The sequence below is a fragment of the Periplaneta americana genome, chromosome 9 (assembly GCF_040183065.1).
Source record: "Periplaneta americana isolate PAMFEO1 chromosome 9, P.americana_PAMFEO1_priV1, whole genome shotgun sequence".
In the NCBI taxonomy this organism is placed as follows: domain Eukaryota; kingdom Metazoa; phylum Arthropoda; class Insecta; order Blattodea; family Blattidae; genus Periplaneta; species Periplaneta americana.
The window spans coordinates 163,068,791-163,084,111 of record NC_091125.1 but is presented as its reverse complement, the minus strand read 5'-3'; the positions used below and the strand labels follow the sequence as shown (position 1 = coordinate 163,084,111).

General features: G+C 34.2%; 2 protein-coding genes across 5 annotated transcripts in view; one reads left to right on the top strand and one right to left on the bottom strand.

The window, feature by feature from the left end:
• Marf1 (meiosis regulator and mRNA stability factor 1-like protein) overlaps nucleotides 1-8,031 on the top strand; it is a 112,180-nt gene extending 104,149 nt beyond the window's left edge. For all 4 annotated transcript variants that reach the window (XM_069836287.1, XM_069836289.1, XM_069836288.1 and 1 more), the window contains one exon: nucleotides 4,746-8,031. In XM_069836287.1, the coding sequence (XP_069692388.1) occupies nucleotides 4,746-4,795 (50 nt within the window). In that variant the 3' untranslated portion in view covers nucleotides 4,796-8,031. The remainder of the gene's footprint in view (nucleotides 1-4,745) is intronic.
• A 5,345-nt stretch (nucleotides 8,032-13,376) lies between these two features.
• ND-PDSW (NADH dehydrogenase (ubiquinone) PDSW subunit) lies at nucleotides 13,377-15,117 on the bottom strand. Its single transcript, XM_069836284.1, has 4 exons — nucleotides 14,913-15,117; nucleotides 14,690-14,825; nucleotides 14,248-14,387; nucleotides 13,377-13,667 (listed from the first exon to the last, which is right to left on the bottom strand). The coding sequence occupies exons 1-4, from the start codon at nucleotides 15,001-15,003 to the stop codon at nucleotides 13,537-13,539; spliced, it is 498 nt and encodes a 165-aa protein (XP_069692385.1). The 5' UTR covers nucleotides 15,004-15,117; the 3' UTR covers nucleotides 13,377-13,536.
• Between the last annotated feature and the right edge of the window lie 204 nt (nucleotides 15,118-15,321).

The window sequence follows — 15,321 nt, the reverse complement described above, 5'->3', positions numbered from 1 at the left end:
AGATATTATCATGACCAGCCACTGAAGCACAGATTTTGAGGTGTTCCGAATCCATTTCTTGGTTTGAGTTGCACAATGGACAGTTAGGGGACTGATATATTCTAATTCTATGCAGGTGTTTGGCCGAACAATCATGGCCTGTTGCCAATCTAAATGCAGCTACAGACGATTTTCGTGGTAAATCGGGAATTAACTGTGGATTTTGATGCAGAGAGTTCCATTTTTTCCCTTGGGATTGTGTTATCAAATTTTGTTTGTTGAAGTCTAAGTATGTAGATTTAATAAATCTTTTCACAGAGTAATACGTAGATTTAGTAACAGGTCTGTAAGTAGCAGTGCTGCCCTTCTTTGCTAAAGCATCCGCATTCTCGTTTCCCAGGATTCCACAATGGGATGGTATCCATTGGAATACAATTCTTTTATTGAGTGAAATTAATTGAGAGAGCATTTTAGTTATTTCTGCTGTTTGAGATGAAGGTGTGTGTTTAGAGACTATTGATAGAATAGCTGCTTTGGAGTCTGACAATATAATTGCATTTTTAAATTTACTGATGTGGCATAGAAGATTCCTGAGACTTTCACTTATTGCAATGATTTCACCGTCAAAACTTGTTGTTCCATATCCAAGAGATCTATAAAGTGAGAAGAGACAGCACGTAACACCTCCACCGGCACCTTGTTCTCTATTAGTAGTCAATGGATAGCAAGAATACCATATTAACTGCTACTTTGCGCTGTATTTTATAAAATTTCTTCTTTAAACCTCATTACCCAAATTTGACTTACACCACTTTTGCTCTGAACGGCTCATATAATCCAGCCAAAACAGTAATTTAGCACGTGATATTTAAGAACAATATAGGCTCAGACATTCCATCTCTAAGTGTTTTCAATAAGTCTAAAATAAGGGGAAATGCAGTAAAAGCTGTATCCCAGGTACACGGATGAGGGTTATTGAAACTTTTCAAAGTGCTATTCTTCCTGTGATGACTGATGAGTTTAAAAGACTAAAGGAAAATATTTTGTGCATGTAAAAGTTATACAAAGTTCCAAAATTTAAAAACACTTACAGATTAATTATATTTTATACTTAAAATGAAAATATAAGATTTGTGGAAAATTCTGACGTGATAGGCAAAAATTAATTTCATATTCATAATCAGCGCGGAAAACTTGACAAGAAACACTGTTTAGTTTATAGTCAGCAAAACCCATGCTGACCGGTGTAATTTTGTTTCTGTGGCCAGCTCACAACTCACCAATATTTGCTTATCACACGGTGCAAAGGACATTATTCTGTGTTTGATAGATGAGAGGGGAAAAATATTTTTTTATCCATGACCATAACGAAAAACATGCCTTTACTAAATACTTTTGCGTTTGTAAAGTAGGCTTTTATTCAACATTACTTTAGTCCACTAGTGAGATAAAGACTTTACCTCACAGTTTGAACTCTATCTCACAGTTCATTAGTATTTTCCTAGTACCCGGGTACACACGTATACTTTTCCATTCGACTATTACTCAAGAAGCTAATATATTAGTTACTAGATGTCACTACCTCTACTTCTTTATTACCATTTCTTAAATATACATACACTCAATCTCCTTCTCTTTTCTGTATCTACTACGTCGTAATGTGTGCATTGCATTCATATCTAATATGTATTTTTTTTTTTTAATTTGTAATAATTTAGCTTTTGGGAGGCGAGGAGACTTGAACCTATGGAGTTGCGCTTATAGGATTTTATAACTTTTATAACAACACGCATTAGTCAACTGAGCTAAACAGACACGATGATTAATTACGTTTTAATATTCCTCTTAAGTTTACAGAAGTAAAATGTGAAATTATTTTAATCACATTAGTCCCGTGAACACTTCTAAATAATCCCTCAAACTTCAAGAAGACGAAAATACATTTTTAAAATGAAAAAAATATATATTAAAATTGTATAATTAATTATAATTTGTTATTTATCCAACGCCTTAGACACCATTCTTCACTAATCATGGCCTCCTACATCATAACCTACCTAGTACACGTATCGATTCTAAAATCCATGCCATGATATGTGATTATATGAGGATTTACTTTCATATTTTCTTTTATAAAACATAATTTTTCGTTATGGTCTTTGATAAAATTACGTATAGTACTTGTGAGTGTGATCTTTATTGCGCTCGTGCTTAAATCTTTCCACTCGCGCAATAAAGATGCACTTTCCTCACAAGTACGATAAATAACTACAGTGAAACCTGTTCAAGACGGAAGTGACATGGTCCTAATTTTTTTTCCGTTGTGGACAGGTTTCCGTGTTATTCAGGTGTGAAGTTGAAATATTTTATCATTTGTATAAATGAAAAACAAAATGGCATGCTGCAAATTGTAGGAATTACAAAATATTCCGTTTAACACTACTGACATTAAATCAGCTTCCTGTCACTTATTTAATTGGTGAACGATCTTGATGAAAATCTCATTTCCTGTATAAATTGTATCGTAACCCACTCATTAAACACTGTAAAGTTTATTAATTACACTAAATTTAATATCTAACACTATACTATAATACTGTACTGTATATCACAACACATTATTTAGTTGAACTAGGAGCCATCCATTAGAAGCCTTGAATTCTGGATTATCTAATTTATTTGCCAGTTCAATTGTTTGCTTTGCAGAATAGGTCAAGAAATTGGCATGATGTTTGAAAGGGCAAGAAGAATCCACTCTCATAACAGTTCATTTATTTCTATGTAACCAGTTGTTTTCTGTTTCCTTTTTATGTCACCATTATTGACCGCAAGCCACTCACTCATGATACGGCCTTTATTTTTGAAAGTGTTAAGTTACACGTGAGTTTTCCATTCCTAAATTTCAACATTATTTTCCATACGCTTCGTTTCTAATTTTCCTCGATAACTTTTACTCCATCATTTAATGATAGTGCAACATTTTTACGCAACTTTACTTTTTTTTTTTTATCACGAAATCACTAATACACTTCTACCCAGCTACGACAGTATACAGGAGTGAAGCATTGAACATCTTTGAAGGGACCCGTCAGCCTAGTCAACAGGGAATAAAATTTATGACCACCAGGCCAACACACCCTCGCACCCTCAACAATTTTGCAAAGAAAACTTGTATTTATCTTACTGACGTATTTCGTACATTCCTTGAAAGCACATACTGTTTCAAAATATAGTTTACATTAAAGTAATGTGTCGAAAATATTATTTCAGTTTTGAACAGAAGCAGACAGTTTCCTTTTTCGCGTTGGACAGTTCCGTTTTATTCAGAAAAAATTACACATAATACATACGAATTTCGCCGGGACCAATAAATTGTTCCGAAATAGGCAGGATTCCGGATTATTCAAGTTCCCATATGAACAGGTTTCACTGTATTATATCTTGACTAGTGGCTTGTGCAGCAAATGCTGCTGCAAACTAAGTTCGTTAGACGTTAAAATAACAATTTTTCAGATTTATTTTCAATGAAGAATACTGGTCTTTTTAATAGTTATTTGCTTCCATAATAATGAAACATTCTCCCTCTGAATGGATTTTTTTAGGCCAAATACTTTTTCTCGAACCTATCCAACTTCAGTTTTTGAGTTTCAACGCGAAAACGCAAGTATCAATGTCAGGACGATAGCAGTAGCTGTTTCAGGTCATTGTGGATTGTAGGCAAAAGTTAAAAAAATGTCAGGTTTGCTAAGCTTTCGAACAATAGCATTTTCTTATAGCTGCTGCATGTAGAACTTGAAATGTAGAGCGTAAAATCATTTTATCCTACTAAGAGACCTTGCTGAAATGATCTGGAGACTACAAAATTTTCTAAGCCTCTTATTTTATCAGTAAGTAATACCTTTTTATATATTTTCCTTAGGAACTGTAATTTTTGCGCTCTCTCGAGCCAATACTGAAGACAATGACACATCAATATCTACACTACACCGCCATTAAGTATATGAAAAAGACCCAACCCGACTGGGTTAATAAGTACAAAAATATTTGATTTTTAATAACAATATTATTATCTTAAGTTTTGTAGTTATATATAGCAGCCACTCAGTAAATTATAGAAATGAAGATCAAAATTAAAATATTCTCTCCATTTACTTACATAACCTCAAAACGTTTCACTTTCATGTCATCAATATAGCATCAATATTATGTACAATTAATGAAAAATAGATGCATCATGATATTAACTATAATAATATTTAATTTCTAATGATAATAATGTTATCAAACCACCTCAAGTTTCGTAGATTTGAATATCCAATACACAGCTGTACTCAGAAAATTATTATACACTGCAGAATCAGTTTTTAATAACAAATTGAATTGAGCTCTAAATATGTCGGCAATCCTGCAGGGGCCTTCGTGTAATAGCCTATTGTTTATTGTAGTGTGTGTTTTGTTCTGAAATTCAATCAAGTCGGCCGTGATTCGATAAAATTAGTTCTCAAAACTGACAACAGATGGATTTTGGAAAATAGGAAAATCATGTAGGAAAATTGACATTTCACTGAAAACTACTACTTTTCCGAAAAACTTTGGGTTCCAAGCTTCAAAATGAGGGGCCATTTATTAAAATCCGTTCAGCCGTTTTCTCGTAATTTCCATTACCAGTTCAAATTATATATATAGATATTTATACGTGATAATACTGTGACTAGCTGTACCCAGTACCCTTAACATCCTCACCATCATGTTGCATTTGATTTCAGGCAAGAGACGCTTGGCTGCTCACTTCACCACTCCAATAGAGATGCCATGACTGTGGAGCCAGCAGCATTGAATTTCTAAGTACCTGAAGCAGCACAGGTGGACAGGAGTATTATTTTGTATAGCACAAATATCGTGTTTTTATTTTTATTGAGTATATATATGTATTGTATGTAAGTAGATGTTGGTTGTGACTCAATCAGAAGTGACCATCATGCAATGCAAGTCTTCGGTCCAAGTACATAAGTTTTGATTTATTTATATTGCACATTACAACACGAAATATCTTGATCATGCATTTATTAATGTGAGGCATTTGATGAAGTCACTGGTCTTTTCCTTGAATTCTGTATTTTCTTGAATATGGACAACAGAAAAAGAAAACGGTTTTGTTCTTGCATACTTGTGTATGTTACAAATGAAATGATACTTGAAAAGTTCTCTACTGGCTACAGGCTTAATTCAAGGTTATGTGGAAGTCAAAGGAAAGATGTTTTGTTAAAAATATTTATTTGGAGTGCAGAATGTAATACTTTCTTTAATCAACGAGGTTGAGTTTGCGAATGTGGTAGAATTTAGTGTAATGCATATGTTCTTGTCTTACAGGTAAAGGCATATTTCTGCACGTTATATTGTAAGTGAAGGATCAATCTTGAAAAATCTAAGTCTCTGTGTATATGTTTATTTTCCAGTCATTGTTCAGTATCTACAAAAGAATTGCAACTCTCATGCTTTATTGTAACTTTGCATTTTTAGTTGAACAGTTATTATGCAATATGGTAAGAGTCGTTCAATTTTTTATGTTCTGAATAATAGAAAATCATCTAAATATTTAGTGAAGTATGAATCGAAATTGTGTAGCGCATAATTGGGCACCAAGATGTATGTGCGAGAGCCTTCTTTATAAACTGGTAACTCAGGAAAGGTTTTAATAATGGCAATACATTGTATAGATCTGTAATAGTAATGTAGGAAGTAATATTATATGACTTCCAATAAATCATCGTCTGTCCTGTAGATTATATGAAATTTTTTTTGTTAAAAATGTGAATTTGTCTACATGGAACTGTTGATATAGTTTTCAGAGATGATAGCAATTTTAAAATCAGTGTACATAGCCACATGTATATACACAGATGTGCAATATGAATTTGAAAGTACTTAATTTGTTTCTATGTGTACATTGTTGAGGCATGAAAATTGTGAATAATTTGGTTATAATTATGCATTGAGAAGAGATAGATGATAGTTTTATTATACTTAGGTTGTGTAGCACTGGTATTCAGTGTTTTATGAGAAAGTTTATCTTTCATTGTATGATATGTGGGAGAACTATTGCATGCATGAAATGGCCAGTTCTATGAAAAGATTGTTACTGGTTTTTGTTACGTGAGGAAAGGTGGAAGGTGGTGTGGCGGGTGCAGTTCAGATGCAGAATCCCTCGCACGCATCACTCAGGCTATCTTGACTGAGAATCAGATACTGAGTTCAACCATGCTGTGAGGGCAGTGCAAGAGAACGTCAAGTGTGGTTCACTCAGACCGAGTCTTCAACCAAATATACCTTGATGCTACGCAATCAGACTTAATGAAATGAGGTATATTTTCTTTTAGACATCAAGGATGGGAGTTTTTAGATGTTTTTTAAAGTGGCACCTATGGTGTGTTAGGTGTCTGTGCCTTAATCAATACAAAGCGTATCGATTGGCCACATTTGAAAGTAATGCAAAGAGAATCAAAAGTTTTAACCACCTTCCTCCTTTCCAAATTTTTTAAGGGATTTGCTTTAGTGAAATCGTTACCATGGAGAATTATTGTGTAACTTTTATTGCTAATAGCATTCCATATTCGAAGTATTTGAAGAGCTCGTTTGATCTGAACATTGAAATTGGTTTAATGTATAGAGTATAATATACTATGAGATTACACTTGGTGCCCAAAATTTTGCAATGCAATAATGCTTGACTTTTTTTTCCCCCCCGATATTATGTGAAGGAAACGAACTTCACCGTCCTAATGGCAGCATGAATGAATTATCATTGCTTGTACTATGTTGTTCATTTAAGATATGACACCAAAATTTTTATTCATGAAGTCCAAGAAACCTTCGCACCCAAAATTGTACAAAAATTGATAACTATACTTTTAAGTTAATCTTTACTTCACTCATAATTCCAGATTTTTTTGCATAAACAATGAGAGAAGAACAAATTTTCACATGTGGTACATTTTACTTTTTTTGTGAGTTTGCTACATTTGTAATAATCAAAATGGGGGCTTCATTCCTTAACAGTTGTAAAATAACTGCAATAATTTTATCTGTTTTTTTATTGCCTGCTTACTTTTAATGATCATATAGAAAGGCGCAATGTTTGTCTGTGTGGGAATAAAAATTGAGATTTAATTTTTAACATTGATGACAAGAGCCAGACTTATTGTTAATACTTGAATATATATGGTAAACTTGATGAAGATCTGAATACTTGGAAACATCAGTTGATGCGAAGAGAATAAAAATTAAATTCGTGATTATCTTAATAGAAGAATAAGTAGCAGAATCTGTCAAGTTGTCAGGAGGTAATTCAGAGGAAGATCTTTATTCCTATCGGCACAGGATCTCGGACATTGTGCTTCTTCAGTTTCTTTTCAATATCTTTAATTTTTCACTGCTGCAGAAGTGAATTATTCATGGATGAAAATTAAAGAATTATCTACTATCAGGTTTTGTGTTGATGTATAATGTTACATAGCTTAAAACGCAACAAACTGCTTCAGAAGTACCCTTACTGTTTAGAAGGAATATCTTGTTTTCAGTTTATATTTAAAACTGAAATGTATTCATCTTGTGTTATAAAAACTGAAAGCAAAATATTGCCTTATCGTGAGTTAAGTTGGTTTTGTAATCACAAAGATGGTTTCTGTTTTCCAAAAACAATATACGTTAGTTGAAAGAAAGAATCCATGCGATTATTAAATTTGAATTGTACTATGAATTTAAATACCTAAAAATAGAAGTTTTGAGTGTTTTGATGGTGTAGCATTGGTCACTGTTGTAAGAAAGGATCAGTATGGTTGTGCTCCAGTGCACAGTAACTTTGAAAATCATAGATTATTTTAAATGTGTATATTGTTAGATATTTTACTTTTCATTACTGGCACTTTTTATGGTTGTGAGCTAGGGGACAAATTTCCCCTTCTCTTTCCATTAATTATGTTCACAGGAACAGAAAACTGCCTTTCTAATGTTTTATGTGTAAAATTTCCATGCAAGTAAATATTTTGGTCAGAATGTATGATGTCTCATTTATGCTACCTTTCAAATTTAATTTTAATTTATATGTATTTATGATTGCTGAGGTTTTCTTCTCCTTTCTTTGATCAGGCATCAAATATTAGACAAAGATTCTCTTGCGAATACTGAATAGATTTTTTATTTATTTTAGTAGGTTATTTTACGACACTTTATCAACATCTTAGGTTATTTAGCTTCTGAATGAGATGAAGGCGATAATGCCAGTGAAATGAGTCCGGGGTCCAATACCGAAAGTTATCCAGCATTTGCTCATATTCCATTGAGGGGAAAACCCCGGAAAAAACCTCAACCAGATAACTTGCCCCAACCGGGAATCGAACACAGGCCACCTGGTTTCACAGCCAGACGTGCTGATCATTACTCCACAGGTGTGGAGTCAGGCCACAAAGGGAAAAACACTAGAGGCGAGGAATTTGATCCGGTGCTGTGGATTGAACTTCAGCCTAGCTCAGTGGTTAGAGTGCTTGGTATGTAGAACCAAGAACCTGGGTTCGATCTCCGGTGCCGGAACGAATTTTTCTCTTCTAATAACTATTGCTGCCATAACAGATTTATTCTGTAGAACCAAAAAATTAATCTTTACGCAACACTATATGCATTTCTGGATTTGCCCATACGTGCGACATGCCCTGCCCATCTCAAACGTCTGGATTTAATGTTCCTAATCATGTCAGGTGAAGAATACAATGCGTGCAGTTCTACATTGTGTAACTTTTGCCATTCTCCTGTAACTTCATCCCTCTTAGCTCCCAATATTTTCCTAAGCACCTTATTCTCAACACCCTTAACCTCTCTTTCTCAAAGTTAGAATCCAAGTTTCACACCATACAGAACAACTGGTAATATACCTGTTTTATAAATTCTTTCAGCTCTTTTTGAGAGCAGATTGGATGACGAAAGCTTCTCAACCGAATAATAACAGGCATTTTCCATATTTGTTGTGTGTTTGATTTCCTCCTGAATATCATTTATATTTGTTACTGTTGCTCCAAGATATTTCAATTTTTCCATCTCTTCAAAGGATATATTTCCATTTCGTTCAATATTCTAGTCATGAGACATATCATATACTTCGTCTTTTCGGGGTTTACTTCCAAACCTATCTCTTTACTTGCTTCAGGTAAAATTCCCGTGTTTTCCCTAATCGTTTGTGGATTTTCTTCAAACATATTCGTGTCATTTGTATAGACAAGCAGCTGATGTAACCCGTTCAATTCCAAATCCTGAACTTTCCTAATATATTCTAGAACAATGTTAAAAAGTAAAGGTGATAGTGCATCTCCTTGCTTTAGTCTGCAGTGAATTGGAAAAGCATCAGATAGAAACTGGCCTATACAGACTCTGCTGTACGTTTCACTGAGACACATTTTAATTAATCTAACTAGTTACTTGAGAACATATATTTTTTGTGGGGTACCTCTGCAGATAAGCCCTTCAAATGGTATCTTTAAATATTGTGACGGATGTAATTCATACACCCTCTTTGTTTTTAAATACAGTTTTCGTAAGTTAAGATACCTCTGCAGATAAGCCCTTCAAATGGTATCTTTAAATATGGTGACGGATGTAATTCATACACCCTCTTTGTTTTTAAATACAGTTTTCGTAAGTTAAGATACCTCTGCAGATAAGCCCTTCAAATGGTATCTTTAAATATGGTGACAGATGTAATTCGTACACCCTCTTTGTTTTTAAATACAGTTTTCGTAAGTTAAGATTTTCCAAGTTCGAGTGTACTTCTCTCTGAAACTACTGAAACTATTAATTGAAATTTTACAGTGTTTTTTTGCAGCCTGTGTTCCACAAAGTAGACCTACAGGTTTATGAATATCACACAGCATAAGAAAAAAATTATATGTATTGAAGGTAATGTCAAAAATCGTTAATCAAGTGTATTTTTTTTTTTTTCTTTTTCATTAAGGGTGAATTATTCAACTAAATATTGCTTTAGGATTTACAATATGTTGATACATTACTTGATAACTTAAAAAAATACAAGGGATATGAGTGAAGATTGTAGCAAGTAATGTGCATTTCAAGTTTGAGGTACATTTAGCAAAGTAGAAAAACGGGTTATCAGTTAGGACAGGTATGCTCAAAATTGTTAAAGCTCCGATTACATGGATGATGCTGCACTGCGTAACACACACAGTGTACGAACTGGGCTCCGCAACTACATTGCAGCACCGCCCGTAGCATAGTTCTCGCTCTCTTACAAATACGGATAATAAACTGAATTTGAAAAAGGAAAGAGTATACACTGCAATATTCAGTTATTACACTATTTATTATATTTAATATAGTTATGATATAATATCATTTTTATATTTCACCATATAGTTTACATTGCGGTCTATTCAACATCTGCATTCTTTTCTGCAAGTATTCGGGAATCTATTTCCAACGAATTTACTGCAATGTGCTAAAGATGCTCATCTGTTAATTGGTACTTATGTTTGGATTGAGCAACCTTAATTCTCGAAAATAATTGTTCGCACACATATGTCGAGGCGAAGGTAGCTAACATAGTGGCAGCGAGTAAGCTCATCTTGGGATATTTCGTTTTGTTCATTTTTTAAATAATTCTATGCTTATCAAGTCATAATCTCTGCATTTAGTTCTGAATTCTATGTTACTTAGTAAATCAATTAACTCATCCTGGAACTGCACTCTCACAGATTGTACTAAATTTACTATGAAAGGATTAACAAAAAGATTAATATCACTCTCCATACGTCTAAAATAACTAAATCTATGTTCTGTGAATTCACATTTGAGCTGTTGCAGTACAGAGACATAATTAACTATATTTTGTTCAGGCACCATACATCTCTTTACAAGTTCACCATCCGTGAAGGGTTTTAATGTCTTAGCTAATTCCCAACATACTACATAGGCTCACTTACTCCAAAACATAGACTCAGAATTGTTCGACTCTCTTCAGTGTTTGGCCTTTCATGAAGTGCTTTCAATTCTTGAAGCTGTAGTGCACGTTGCATCCCTGAAAAATTATTTTATCAAAATATCTATTTTTGCTGGAATAAAATCACCACAATAACAATAATAATAGTAGTAGTAATAATAATAGGTCTAATAATAATAATAATAATAATAATAATAATAATAATAATAATAACGTTGGTATATGAAAATAGGCTATATTACAGAAAACAGCTTTCCTGTCACTCTGGCATGTTCTAGATGGCAGAGCCTATAATGTAGTTTTATGTTGCTCAGCAGTATTCCTGACAGTACCTGACAATATAGTAAACACTTTGTTTTCACCAAACGTACAACAAAAATAGTCTTCCTCCCACACTGTAAGGAATGATCGTTTTTTACAGAAGGTTTTGACTGTATCATTGTTCCGCACTGTTCGTGCGTTTACTAAGTACTTGAACTGCCTTCCGCACCCATCCGTCGAGCTTCGAACGAGGAACAGCACGCTCTACATTGGAAGGTTGTGATTACAGAACGTAATCGGGAGTCAGAGTATGAGCATACCTGAGTTAGGGCCTTTCTATTGCACTTGGATAAGGAATTAAGCAGTTGTCTTTTATAGCTTGAATTCAGAATAACTTCTTGTATAACCATGGCAATTTTTATTCCACTCTGAACACTAACAGCCTAGGGATACTGAACTAAATTTTTGTACTGAAATGTTTGTCATACTACTCAGTCCCCTAATATTCTCAGCGTATTTTAAATCTCATCGGACCAGTGGACATCAATGATGTCACACTGCAATGTAATAGGAACAAAACTGCTGAAAAGTTCAATGGCTATTATGGCGGCTTATGACTTGTTATATTATCTGCTATACTGGGTGTTCATTTCAAAATTGTCATGACGTCACTGTTGTGATTCAGCAATTTGAAGAGAGTTTCAGATTTTATGTCAGAGAAGTTGCCTATTAATCAAGGCGTTCAATCTGAACTTGAGAGTGTGTACGGTATAACTTGAACATCATAGCAACAGATGGCGGTCTGTGTGCTACCATAACCTCTTTCAAACTGTGTTTTGCGCGGGCAAGTCGTATGCGTGGTATTTGTGATCATCTGTTGCATACAGCAACTTTCCACAACACAAATCAAATGCTCTGTGTCCATGTTGACCGTCGAAGTTAATGTCAACAAATAGGCTACGTAAGTAATCGTCTTAACCCTCTCCCCATATCCCGACAGTAAGAAAAAAACTCGCCTCAGTATGTGTTTCCAAATACTTCACATTCCTGCCACTACAGGTGTTACCGTATGTATCGGTACGTACTCTTCAGAATGAATGCTATACTTGCTAGGCAACTTCTCTGGCACATATGTAATACACCTCTGCGGAAGTGTAGGAAGATTGAATTCTCTAGGCTCATCGGCTAGCCACATGACGGCATACAGCAAGCCATGACACACTTTGAATTGAACTATAACCATACTGTCATCTCACTCAAATAAAAGAGCACAAACAGTTTATTTCTTGAATCAGTAGTAATTGATCCATTGACATGTTCGTTCATAAGCTATTAACATATAGCATGAGGTCCCGGGTTCGATTCCCGGTTAGAGCACAGGAATTTTTCCTTAAAGGGGATTATTCTTGTGTTCGTCCATGGTCTGGAATTTAGGTTAAGTTTAGATTTAAGACCTCTCCTGGCACCACATTATCATAATCATCCTATCACATCATCGGGGTAATGTAACTCCGCCTTCCAGGTGCCCCAACCTCAGAAGTGGGTTACAACTAAGCCACGGCAAGGAGAGAAGACCAGAAATGTCGAAAAGACAACCTGGTGGCATTGGATTAAAAAAAAATATATATATATATATATATATATATATATATATATATATATATATATATATATACACATTTTTTTATGTGCTCATTACAAACAACACAACAGTGCACGATGTCATTCATCTGTCGATTCTCGCCCATTACAAGAACCAATCAGATTCATTGAAGATCTGGTACAGCACTGGAGCATTATCAATGACGTAATCACTGAGATTCAGAATATGCTGTATGTCTCCAAGACTAGAAAAACCTGAATTCATTGTATTGACTCATTTCACATTATGGCTATTAGTGGATCTGTAATTGGCAAGATATTGTGAGAAAAAGCAGAAATGTCCTAAGAAAACTTGTTCCAGTGTGGACTTAGTCCATTGTAAACTTGTAAATAGTTAAATGTTGACTTGTAACTTGAATGTGCATTAATTTTTTTCTTACTATCATCTATATTTATGTTGTCTTTATATAAATCTCTTTCTCTCTCAGTCGAGACACTCTTGGAGAGGAACTGGACAAAACAAGAAAAGTAAACATACGGTTCAACATTTTATTACAACACAAAAATGAAACTACATAGTTACCCTCATTGAAACAAAACCCATTCTCGCAGTAATATTGCTGGGCATATATTACAATGATCCAATCCTGTTAAATTATTTACAGTCTTACTATAAAATAAGTTGGCATATAAATTTAGTGGGCACCAACTTCTACTCCCTCTTTCATTCCAGAGCCTACAGGGCCATGGCGACGTTCCCAAATCATGCGGTGTTTTTGTTTCATATATGCGTCTTGAACCCTGCCATATGCGCCTATGTCGCCATCTGCAATTCAAAATTCAACATCAGTATTCTTCAGTTTCTAAAGGCTACCACAAATATTCCTCTTCGGCATAGACCTTTGCTTTGTTCCATGATTTCTCTACTTGTATACCGTAAGTTATCCTTCTATTGCACAATTTAAAATCACTCTCATAATACTATGCATGTATCACATTTCATAATAAAGAGTGCCCCAACAACGTCGGATTTAATGAGTAAATGCAACAAAACAGCAGAATAGATAAGTGCTAACAAGACAATGGCGCAATGTCACAAAAATATCTTGTTATTGTTGGGTTGGCGGCATTGCTATCTGCGTTACGTTTTTGTAGCATTTATTTTATTCAGATTATTAAATCCGGCGGTCTTGTTGGGACATCCTTTATATCTGTCTCATAGGCGTAATATCAGTATCAGTGTATTAATGATAACTTTGCAAGAAAAGAATTTAATTTTGAATACGTATTGTAGCAAGCAAATGTGACATAGGCCCTATTTTATTATAAGCTTACGGAAAATGACCTATGACTTTAAACCTTAAAAAATACATACCGAATTTATCGGAAATTGTAAAACAACTCACACTTAATAAACCAGTTTTCTGTAGCTTCATTGTACTGATCCAGAAGCGGCGTACACTTAGCTACATGATCTGGGGCTTCATAAAGAATGCAATCTTCGAATCTTCGTCTTAAAATACTCAAGATTTCATTTTCTACGAATCTGAAATAGAAATTTTATAATTACATTGACATCTGTTTTTTTAATACTTGCAAGATCAATATCAACAGCACTGGGGAGCCCAGCACTGGCTGCATTATGTAATTTCGGTGGTAATACGACTCACTAACATTATTACAATTTGGGTAATTATCTATTAGACCTGTGTACTACAAACAAAATTGAACTTCCAGTAACGAAATACAGGATTGTAATTGCAGACTCTTATCCTGTTAATATTAATATCAGAGCATACACAGACACGAAATCGTATAAGACAAATTTTAAAAAAATTAAGGAAATACTTGTCTCTCTTAAATTGCTGTTGGGCTTCCTGTTGGCATACTGGGTCGTCTGTGTAACATTCGTCAATTGTTGGAACACGACGGAACCTTTGGTGATACCAGGCGTAATCTTTCTGGTTTGGCACAACAATCTTCTCTGTAAATATAATAATTTGTTACGATACAGCAAACTGTTCATTAAAATAAATTTACGAATTACGACCCATTTGCAGGCAATCCTAACCTCTAAACCATATTACAGGTGATTCAATAGCATTAGACATTGTTTCAAAAAATCGATTCAGTGCATTTCTCCCTCTTGGATCATCACCCATATTGTTTCAGTTGTTAGGTTCTGTTTTTATCTGAATATGACAAAGTAGAATAGACAAAAGTGCAATAATTTAAGTTGAACTTTCGGATCAGAATTTGCTTCACTGTTTTTTTTTTTTTTTTATTATGTTTAACTTCCAAATGTCCTCGATAGAGCTCACTTCAGCTGTCACTGTTTCAATGTGACCAACATATAATATAGAATAATAATTTCATAAATAATAAATACTTTAAAATAAATTGAAACCTTTTACTTCTTGTTGGTTGTAGTAATTATAATCGTGTATATAAGATAGGAAAGTAACTTATATTATTATTAT